General features: G+C 56.2%; 1 protein-coding gene across 1 annotated transcript in view; it reads right to left on the bottom strand.

Annotated features, from left to right (window-relative positions):
- Positions 1-10,506, bottom strand: part of UCKL1 (uridine-cytidine kinase 1-like 1) — a gene marked incomplete at its 5' end in the record, with an annotated part of 16,093 nt that overhangs the window by 1,626 nt on the left and 3,961 nt on the right. The window contains 9 exons of the mRNA XM_009878607.1: positions 555-677; positions 1,052-1,114; positions 1,391-1,484; positions 1,815-1,913; positions 7,372-7,388; positions 8,332-8,393; positions 8,851-9,040; positions 9,875-9,946; positions 10,172-10,342. Coding sequence (XP_009876909.1) covers positions 555-677; positions 1,052-1,114; positions 1,391-1,484; positions 1,815-1,913; positions 7,372-7,388; positions 8,332-8,393; positions 8,851-9,040; positions 9,875-9,946; positions 10,172-10,342 — 891 coding nt within the window. The remainder of the gene's footprint in view (positions 1-554; positions 678-1,051; positions 1,115-1,390; positions 1,485-1,814; positions 1,914-7,371; positions 7,389-8,331; positions 8,394-8,850; positions 9,041-9,874; positions 9,947-10,171; positions 10,343-10,506) is intronic.

Genomic DNA, 10,506 nt, shown 5'->3' with positions numbered 1-10,506 from the left:
CGAGTCCTTTTGTTAGAGGGGTGAAGGTTCCATGCATCTCTCCTCTCTCTGGGACCTCAGCTGTCAGCTTGGAGCCAGGTGCTGGCGCAAACGCTTGGACAGCAAACCAGCCCCTGCGTGCACAGACCTGCCGGCAAAGCCCGTTTCATAGATTCACCGAGCTTGGAAAAGACCTCTAAGATCATCAAGTCCAACTGTCAACCCAACACCATCATAACCATGAAACCATGTCCTGAAGCGCCACCTCTACAGGTTTTTTTGAACTCCTCCAGGGATGGGGACTCCACCACTGCTCTGGGCAGCCTGTTCTAGTGCCTCACCACTCTTTCAGTAAAGAATTTTTTCCTAATATTCAATCTAAACCTGTCCTTGGCACAACTTGAGGATGTTTCCTCTCATTCTAAGCTTTCAAAAGCGCTCACTTTCTCAGCACACATCCCCTGCCAAGATCAACACCTGAGTTGCTGAAGTTCTCTCAAGAAATATCTGAGTGACCCCTGCACGCAGGCCAAGGCCTGGAGATGCCCCCCGCAGCCCAGGGTCCCCGGCTTTACCTCCGGCTCGCCCGTGTTGCAGTTGGTCTGGATGAGGATGGTCCCGATGCGGACGTCCTTGCAGACGGCTCGCAGCGCTGGCTCCATGGTCTCTCCCGCTCGCAGGATGGACACGCCGGTGATCTGCCGCACACAGCGAGGGTGCAGGGGAAGGCACGGCGCAGGAGGTGCATGGGGCAACCCCCGGTATGGCACTGAGCCTCAACGACGGAGGACTCCAACGGGCAACCCCAAAGCACGTCCCTTCCAAGAGGGTCGTGCCGCTCCCAGCCCAGGCTGCCTCTCTCGGTGGGAGCGCAACGGTGGCACAGTGACATCACTCAGGGCACTCCTGGCCACCAATCTACCACCTATCCCGATGACACGGGAGCAGGTGGCAAACCCAGGCCTGATGGAAGCCCTGAAGGAAGGGGTGTCCTTCCCCTGCACCCACGGGGCTTTCAATGTGGCCCCTCCGGAGCAGGGTTGAGTAGCGAGTACCTTGTGCTTCCACTTACTTGCTTCCCGCTATATGTCCTCCCTTCGTAGTCCTGCCCCTGAGGGGTCTGGACAGTGCAACTCTACAAAAAACACACAAGAAGCGTTACCAGGGGCTCTGACGTGGCTCTCAGAGGAGCCCTGGTACTAGCGAGCCAGCCAGCTGCCGGCTGGTCTGCACCCTCAGGAACCAAAACAGGACAAAGAGTTGTCTAGGGGAGCCCTGCTCCTTTCCAACCACGGAGGAAAGGGCTGATACACAGGGAGGGTGTGAGGAGTGGCATCAGGACTGTCCCAGCTCCCTGGCAGGTGCGGGTTAGGAGTCGGAAGCGCAGCGTCTGCCCCTCCTGGCTACATACCTGGAACGGGAGCAAGGAGAGCGCGTGCTCAATCAGCAACCGCATCAGCCTCTTCGAGTAGAAAATGAACTCATCTCTGCTGGTCTCCTTGTTTCTAGAGGGGAGGGAAAGGCAACGTGAGCTTTGGACCGAAACGTGCTCGGGGAGGTGCCGGCAGGGATCGAAGGCTGCATGGGGGAGGTCAGACCCTGCCCCTGCCTGGCTCTCAGCATCTTGTTTGCTCTGGCTGAGCCTGGAATTAGGGTGACAGTTTTAAGGTAGAACTTAGAAAAACTGTTGGCAAGCACAACTCCTTTAGACAGGGCCCATCACCATCTATCCCATCCCACATCCCCAGACTGTGAGAACACGGCACAAGCAGGATTTGGGAGTGCAAAGCGAGCCAAGCCCCCCCAGCCCCATCCCGTGGCGGCGGGGGCTTTACCTGATGATGGTGTGCATGCCCCTCACCTGAGGGGTGCTCTTCAGCACACTGAGGGTCTGAGGAAGGGGGTGGCACTGGTGGGCAGAGGCCAGGGCAGCCCTGAAAAACCAAACGCATGGTCAGAAGGTCACAGAGGCAAGGCTGCCTGAAGGCTGGTGCACAGTGCACGGCCAGAGCCATCCTCCCAGATGTCATCTCACGCTACAAACGCACGCCGAGGTCGTCAAGTCAAGCCGAACAAGCGGCCAGCCCTGCCTTGTCCCCTGCAAAGGGACCTGCTGCCATGAATGGGCGGTCAGTGGAACCAGAGGGACCTCATAGCCCGAGGACCTGCCCTTCCCGCTGGGCAGATGACCCATGGTTGGCTCATCGTGGTTACCACCGGTTGGGAAGGATGTGAAAAATAAAATCAAAATCTTCTCCTGCTCAGAAGTCTTATCTGGTGGTGGATCGTGAACTCATGGGTGAGGAGGAGCTGTTACAGTCATCTCTGTCCTGCCAGATGTCACCAGGAAGGGGACAGGCAGCCTGGCCCATGGCACTGGGACACAACCAGGCTGCAATGAGACCATTCCAGAACTCCTGGCCTATTTGGGGACAGATCCACACCAAATTGGGAACAGCTTCAAGACTTTATGGCCGGACAGGACTGGCTTTGAGTGACTCATCTCCACCTAACTAACAAGGTTGGGAGCTATTCTTGGATCAAGGGAACACCGCTCATGGGGAAGCACACAATGGAGCCCCATTAGTCACCTCCCTCTTGGAGAGCGGCAGTAATGAGATGATGGTCACATCTATTTGGCTTCCAAAAAGCTGGGCAGGACAGACTGGGAGGCGGTCTGGGAGGAGGGCTGGGGTCTGAAAGCCACACGTCAGATCACACACGTGCCAGCGGCCACATCCCGATCAGAGAGATGTTGGGGAGGAGAAGAGAGCAAACAAACGAAAAGCACCAGATGATTAGGACTTCAAATCAAGCAGAAACCTGGATTAATTGCACACACATAGAGACACACAAGCGGAGAAGATGACTGGGTAGGAATGGAGGAGGGCAGAGCTCAATAACTTGAGGCCTCCATCCACATAGCCATCTCCTGGTCTTGGCCGACCAACACCAAACGAGACATTCCCAAGGGCTGTGGGTACTTAAGGGCTCCTTCTTGCCTTTGCCAGGTCCGGTCCTGTGTTGCAGTGAAGAGTCCCTACGCAGGGAACGCTCTGGAGTGCACGGGTTGTGCTCCCATCACAGGCTTGCCCGCTGCCGGCCGAGCCTGCCTGCCTTGGGGCTGAGCCCCGGACGCTCCCACTGCCCATAGAGCCCACCAGCCTGTTTGGGACAAGCAGCCCTCAAGTACCCCAACCTGCCGTCAGCAAAGCGAGCTCACTCCGTTAGTCACTGCAAATCGGGGTCAGCTGCCTTCAGAGATGCTCCCGCGCCGGGGCTGGGCTGCCGGCAGCACCTGGCAGCTCTGCCCCCCACAGACTCCCCCTTTCCTTCCTTTCTTCTGCCAGACCTGGCTTGGGGACACAGCCCTGCCTCCTAAACCACCCCTCGCCCCAGGGACACAGACCCACACGGTGGGTGAGGACCTGAGCAAGGTCTGCCTGCTTTTACTGGGGGGCTGAGATCAGCCACCCCCCAAACACAGAGCCGCACACCCAGCTGGGTCTGCCGAGGTGACAAACCGCTGTCACCTGAATGAGAGGAGCTGTCAGGGTTGTTTCCCCCCCAGCGCCACCTCTCCCTTCCATCACTGCCAGGTCCGTGTCACAGCCTCCCGCCATGCCAGCGGGCTGGCGGCCGCTCTCCCACCCCGCTCTCTGCGATGCTCCTACCTCTGAGAGCAGCTCCTCGTGCCCGGGAACGCCTCCCCTGCACCCCGAGCTGTTGGCAGGGCCCTGGCAAACGCTGTCGGTGTTCTGTCACCGAGCTTTCCTCACCTTCCTGCAACACCCATGTGGAGGACAGGAGGTCTGGATGCAACGCTGCTCAGCTCCCTGTCCCCAACAGCTCCAGGAAGACACTCAGTGCTGTGCAGGTTCCATTTTTAGGGTCGGGATAAAGCTGCTCACTCACCTCCCACCCCCAGCAAAGCAGGACCCTCTGAGCTGTCTGCCCAAAGACCCCCAGCCCGGGTTAGTACCGCGGCTCACACTGCACAGCCCTCGCCCCCACCGTCCCCGTTAGTGTCACAACCAAAACACTGCCGTTAGCGGTTGTGTCCTCACATATCCCAGCGCAGCTTCCTCTGGTCACCAGGTGGGAGGGATGTTCGGGGGACACAGGACAGGAAACACCAGAGTTTAAGGGGAGAGGGACAAACAGGACATGAAACAAAGGAAAAAGCACTGTCGTTAGTCAAAGGGGGGAAAAAAAAGCCCTAATTGATCTACGGACCTGCCCAAGCCAGTGCTCCTCCTTTGGTGACCAAGTCATGCCATGGCTGCTCTCCACAGCTCCAGCTCCACTCCTGGCTCTGTGGTGGTGGGAAAGCTTTGTCCACTCTCACCACCCCACAGCCACGGCAGGGGCACCGTCCCCTCTCTGTGCCAGGAGGGACCAAGGGACTCTCACCCCCCCACAGCCACGGCAGGGACACTGTCCCATCTCTGTGCCAGGAGGTACCAGGGACACTGTCCCATCTCCATCCCAGGAGGTTCCAGGGACACTGTCCCATCTCCATCCCAGGAGGTACCACACTGCAACACCAACTGCAGGTCCCAGAGCCCGGAGGGAAACATCCAGCCCTCACCCAGGGCTCTGTCGCAATCCCAGAGCAAGCGCAGGAGCTCAAGACCAAGCTTGCAAAAACTTCATCCAACCTTCAGGAAAACCGTGTGTGGGCTCCCGGGGGTGCCCATCTCCTGGAGAGATGATCTGCTCAAGGCTCGGAGAGCCCAGAAAGCTGAGAGCACAGGGAGAAATCCGGCTCTGAACTGAACATCATCACCCACCGAGAAGACCTTCCTTCCCTCTGAATTCACCTGGACCTGCCCTGGGATCACCATCCCTTGGAGAGGGGCCACAGGCTGAGGCAGAGAGAGGAGCTCAGCCCCGGCACAGCCCGTGGTGAAACTCCTCACGATACTTCCCGTCCCTCTCGCTGCCAGGCAGGACCACGACAAAAAACTCAGACGGGGCAGCCATGAGCACGTCAAAAATATGTCTCACTTTGGAAACTTATTTTTTCCCCCCTGAACAAAAGCTTTAAAGGGAAAAAAAAAAAAAAAGAAAGAAAGAGAGAAAGAGAGAGAGAAAGGAGTGACCATCTCTCAGGAAGGCTCAGGGAACATCCTCAGCTCTTTGTTGAGCATGCTATCAGGCAGGAAGCAGACAAGAGACATCCAGCTACAAAGGAGCTAATGCAGTCAAGGCATTTCAAACACGTACAGCGGCTGGCTTTCACGGCTGACATTTCAAACAAGGGCTATTAAACCGCGCCACGGGTTGATATTTAAAGACACAATTGGCAAAGGGCACGCCAAGCTGATCGAGACCTCAGGGGTGGGGAATATCGATTGGCGAGGGGAATTCGGCCGAAAAGAGTGCCAGCTCCAAGAGCTGGGCTGGTGGCTGAAACAGCGGCAGAAGGGATCGAGAAGAGGCTCGGCTGAGAGCCCCGCGCCTCGGCAGGCTCGAGGGGTAGTACTCACCTGGGAGTGCCCGTACACAATGACACCTCCAGCACACACATGGTTAAACACGAGGGAAGCTGGACACCAAATATCCCAATTTTGTGGATGCTAAGGTCTGACCTGCGCTCTGAGGGAACACGGAGGAAGGCAACGATGCTCCTCAGCAGTAAACAGGGGGAAAACAAGGCTGGCAGGGAACGGCACGACTTTCTTTAAACTCCTCAGAACCCATCCAGCTGAAGAGCTGACACTCTGCTCTGGGAGGGGGCAGCACAAGGACCAGAGCAGGATCTCAGGCTGGGGCCAGATCTGAGCATCCAGGTTTTATTCTACCGGCTCCAAAGGCCTCGCCGTGTCCCCACGGCTGCCAAAAGGCGATGACATCAGGCCAACAACCGTGACATTTAGACAGAGCCGTTCAAGACAAGAGGATGGGGAATTGTTTTTGATGAAAAGCCCTGGGTTTGCCAGGCACGTCTCCCTGGACGCGCGCCTCTCCATCCACCTCGCTGCTCTCGTGAGCGCAGAGCCGCTGATGGGAAACCGCAGCAGTAAAAGCACTGGGGCTCCAGGAGCATAAACAGATTTCTTTTTTTTTTTTTTCCCCAGGAAATTTTTTCCAGACTTTCTGGCAAAGGCATAAATGGGAACCACAAGCCTTAAACAGACCATAAAAATATCTGGGGTTGCGGTTATCACGGAGTTATTTCTGGAGGTCAGAGTTACCTTTCTAAACGTGCCATCATAAAACTACTAATACTTTCTTGTCTTATTATTAAATACCTGGTTTTTAAGGTGCACAAAAAGATCACCTGTATGGAGTGCCATTTGGATTAAAGAGGAGACTCACTGGAGAGAAAGAACTTTTACACGTGCATGTATATATATATATATATGGCATATGGCCATATATACCTGCACACACACATTCATCTGCCCTCCAATGTTATTCCTGCAATTTCTTAAAGCAACAAACCTCTCTCCATGCTAAAGTGCACTTTTCCACCTGGACTTCCAGACACACCCGGAAGTCTGTGCTGCCTGCACAGAAATGTCAGGCCCCGCGGTGTTAAACAAGCAAACAGGAATAAAACAAAATATCCAGCTGCCTGGTCTAGGAAATGATCGGCTTAAGCAGAATCCAGTAAAGAGTCTTTTTCCTGTTCATCTTAGGTGTTTTAAAAGCTTGTTGTATGTCAAACGTAAACTTTCGGGTTACTTAAGTGTCTCCATGGCATGATGGAGATCTAAACGGAAACCCACCCGCAGTAACACACCCCCTCTGCGTCCTAGAAAAATACCTGGAACCTCAGCTGGCTGCTTAATGGAAGCAAGAGAGCTACAGCCCCCCCTGCTCAGGAGGTTAACTACATCCACACACAATTTATAGCATCCACCTGCAGACACTGAGCAATCAGCAAACAGCTGAAGCAGGGCACAAGTATCTCCTTTGTCCTTCCAGGGGCCACAGGGCTTGCAGCCCAGGGATCCAGAGCTCCCACCACCCGCGAGCTGCTTTGCTTCATCTAACGATGGATCTTTAACCACCAGAGATGGAGAGTGGCTCCGAACAACCGCTCATTTTAAAGGGCAAAGGGAAATAAAAGAGCATCGCAGGACGCAGAGCCTCCCCTCTCGCAGAGTCCCCAGCTGACAAACCTGGCCCTGACCCAGCTTTGGGGGTCTGCACTTAAGCTCGGGGGTACCTCCAGCAGGATGAATACATCCCTGGGCATGAATACATCCCCGCTGGTCTCGAGGCCAAGGCCAAGGCAGCCTTTCGACAGCTCGGAGCGTGACGAGGCCGTACGTGAGGTGAGCGGTCGGCGTGGGCTGCGGGCGGGGTTAAGCCAAGCGGTGCCTGGCATTGGAAATGCCTCGGGCTGCACAGACAGGACAGAGTTAGGGGGGCTCTTACCTGACACTGAGTTCACGCTGCGGCAGCAACACAAAGACACAATGCAACCGGTATTAAGCATTGTCAACACCAGGGTCGTTTCAAGATAAAAAAAAAGGAAAAATAGGAATATTTTCCTACATTCACATGTAGCTTTTCACCCACTTCTTCCCCTCCCCAGGTAAATTAAAGTATCCCCCCACCCAAGCCAACCCCTCGGCAGTGCCATGGGGAAGAGCCACTGTTGAGCTTTCCTGGCCAGATCCCAGGGACTGGGGAGAAAGAGCCATTTCCCTCCTCACAGCCTGTGCCCTCCTCAGCCTGGCGCCAGGGCTCTGATCCCTGCGACCTCAGGTTTAGAAACCAGCTTCTCGAGCCGCCGGAGCTTAGTGCTGTAAATCAGGGCAGTGGGAAAGCCCCGACTGGCACCCGCAGCCCTGCGGAGAGCTGGGCACATCCAGGTCCCGCTCCTTCCACTTCCCAGGACATCGCTCTGAGCATCTCACACATCGAAGCTGCCGGCGTGGGGCGGGAGGAGGCTGTGCTGCTCAGCAAACAGCAACACACAACAGGTCATTCGATCCAAGGGTCCCAGGCTCAAAGCACCAGCCCAGGATACGCAGAAGACGACTTCTTAAAGCCAGTGGTGGGGAAGGAGATGGGAGCATGTGCCTGGAAGCAGGGGCTCAGGCTGGGTGTCAAACATCACGAGACTTTGCCTTTGGAAAACCCACGGGGCTGCACCCAGCACAGAAGTGGGCTCTTGAACGGAAAGACAGTGTCTGCAAGGGGGTGAAGAGAAGAAGAGCCAGAGAGCTGAAATACCGCAGGGTTTGGGGTGATGCCGGCCCCGGGAGCTCACGGGGACTTGCGGAGGGAAGCCAGCCCGTTCCCGCCTTGGCACCCGCTGCACCACCTCCTGCGATGCCACTGCTGCGCACGTGAAGTCGAGCCCACCGCTGACACCCGGGCAGCTCTTACCTCTTCCAGCTGGCTGTGGACGTGCTGAACGATCAGTTCAATAGCCACCGTGTTCCCGCTCCCTGGAGTGAACCGAAAGCAAAAGAGAGAAAGCCTGGTCAGGACCACACTGCCAGCGGTGCCTGACAACACGTTTCTTCCCCAAGCTCCACACTGTGGTAAAAACACGCTGTGCCCCAAACATCCCTTCCCTTGCAGAGCATAGTCCAGCAGGAGATATAGCTGCTATTATTAACTTTTTATTTAGGTTATCTATTATTGAATAGCCAGACGTCACTTCTAGCTTATGCTTCGCTAAGCTGCAGGAGCTGGTAGAGCAGGAGACTGGTTAAGGGAAAAGTGCAGAATTTCCCCTAAGAATGTGCCTTCAGGAGACACTCAACTGGTGGGACCTCTGCTTTGGTGTGGGATGGCCACAGCCAGAGGGTGGTGGGACTGGCCGGCAGAGCCGAGGGCAGAGGGACGAGATTCCCCAGGTCCCAGTCAGGACCGAGCCACGTGGCAGCGCTGGGCAGGTACCTCGGGGGACGACGATGTCGGCCAGCCGCATGGTGGGCTGGATGTACTGGTCAAAGGCGGGCTTGACAAACTTGTTGTACTGCTTGATGACACCCTCGATGTCACGGCCGCGCTCGCTGATGTCCCTGCGCAGGCGACGCACCAAGCGGATGTCCGAGTCCGTGTCCACAAATATCTTCAGATCGAGGAGCTGAAATGAGCGGGGAGGGAACAAACCCCACGGGGTTCAGTCTGTAACTCGAATGGAACTTCTCCCATGTCCCCCTAGACCTGTCCTGCTCCAAACCCTGTCTCCACTTCCAAGCAGGTCAAAACACTTTGGCTGGATGTTATCTGAGAGGGAGGGGGAGACAAGGAGACAGTTAATGCCCACGACACAGAGAAAGAGGCTTAACCCAGGAGCACTGGTTGGTTAAAGCACCGCAGGTCAGCTCAAGACGCCTCCTTAACTGCCAGAGACAAGAGCTCTGAGGCTGAGGAAGCTCCCGGGGGTTTACCCAGCTGCCCCACTGGAGGTCAGCCTTGCTCCAGGAAAACACAACCCAACCACTCGCTTGGCTGGGAAGGAAACTCTAGCCTGAGCTCGGCTAAGTTTGTGCGTGGCACTTGCTCCCTCCCGTTGCATTTTTCACGTAACCAAACAATTCCCAAGAAAGCCGCAAGTGCTGGATGAGTCCGGCAGGCTCTGAGCAGCAGGTTTTGCTTTTGGCTGCCCAAGCTGCGGCGAGCAGTGTCGGGGCTGGGCTATTTTTGGTCATAGGGATGCACCAGCACTGCCGGGGATCTGGTCACCGCTTGACTCCCAGCTCCTGGGAACGAATGGCTGAAGTCAAGGTCTCTGCTGAAACGCTTGACCTCTGCTGGGGGCTCTTCCCCTGCAAGAGTCTCCCACACAGCGATCCCACCCAGCGGGGCAGAGGAGCTCCAGGGTGCCTGGGACTCTCTTCACACTGTGGCTGCAGAAGAGGCTGCAGCGTTCTTGTCTGTCAGGCTCCCCCAGAACCAACTATAAATCCTTCCTCACCTTCAGGAGCTCCTTGTCTGCAAATGCCATGATGCCTTCGAAGATAATCACGTTGGCGCCATAGAGGGTTTTCTGTGGAGCCAGAATGGACGTGATTAGGTACAACACGTGGTCAGAGATGTCCCATCTCAAGGAATCTCTCAGGTTATTAGTGACTGCGACAGTTTGCCCAAAAAACACGCCCTGAGCTGTCCACGGATCAGAGGGTGACCGCACAGGTCTGACTGCGAAAGGCAGGGGCTGGAGGGGTCCAGGCAGTCCCCGCTACCTTGTCCCACCCCCCTCAGTGTCCCGTACCCATTCCTTCTTCCTGCTGTGTGTGGTGAAGTCATAGATTGGGATCTTCACGCTCTTGCCTTGCTTCAGCTTCTTCAGGGTGGCGATGATGAGGTCAAAGTCGAAGGCATCGGGGTGGTCAAAGTTGAAGTCGTTGCTGGCTGCCTGCTCCTGCTGCTGCTTGGTCAACACCTGCCCACAGAGAAGAGGTCGTGGCCATCCCCAGCAGCAGCCTTCCCTCCCCGCCATGCCCAGCAACCTCTCCCCCTGCCCCAGGAACCATCTGAAGGGGAAACCACAGGGCTATCACTAAATCCACGGTGTTTCCTCATCAGGGGGGTTATGCCAAGGGCCAC

Source organism: Apaloderma vittatum, unplaced genomic scaffold (genome assembly GCF_000703405.1).
Source record: "Apaloderma vittatum isolate BGI_N311 unplaced genomic scaffold, ASM70340v1 scaffold23741, whole genome shotgun sequence".
Lineage (NCBI taxonomy): Eukaryota > Metazoa > Chordata > Aves > Trogoniformes > Trogonidae > Apaloderma > Apaloderma vittatum.
The sequence above is the reverse complement of the archived record's forward strand: the minus strand, read 5'-3'. Positions and strand labels throughout refer to the sequence as shown.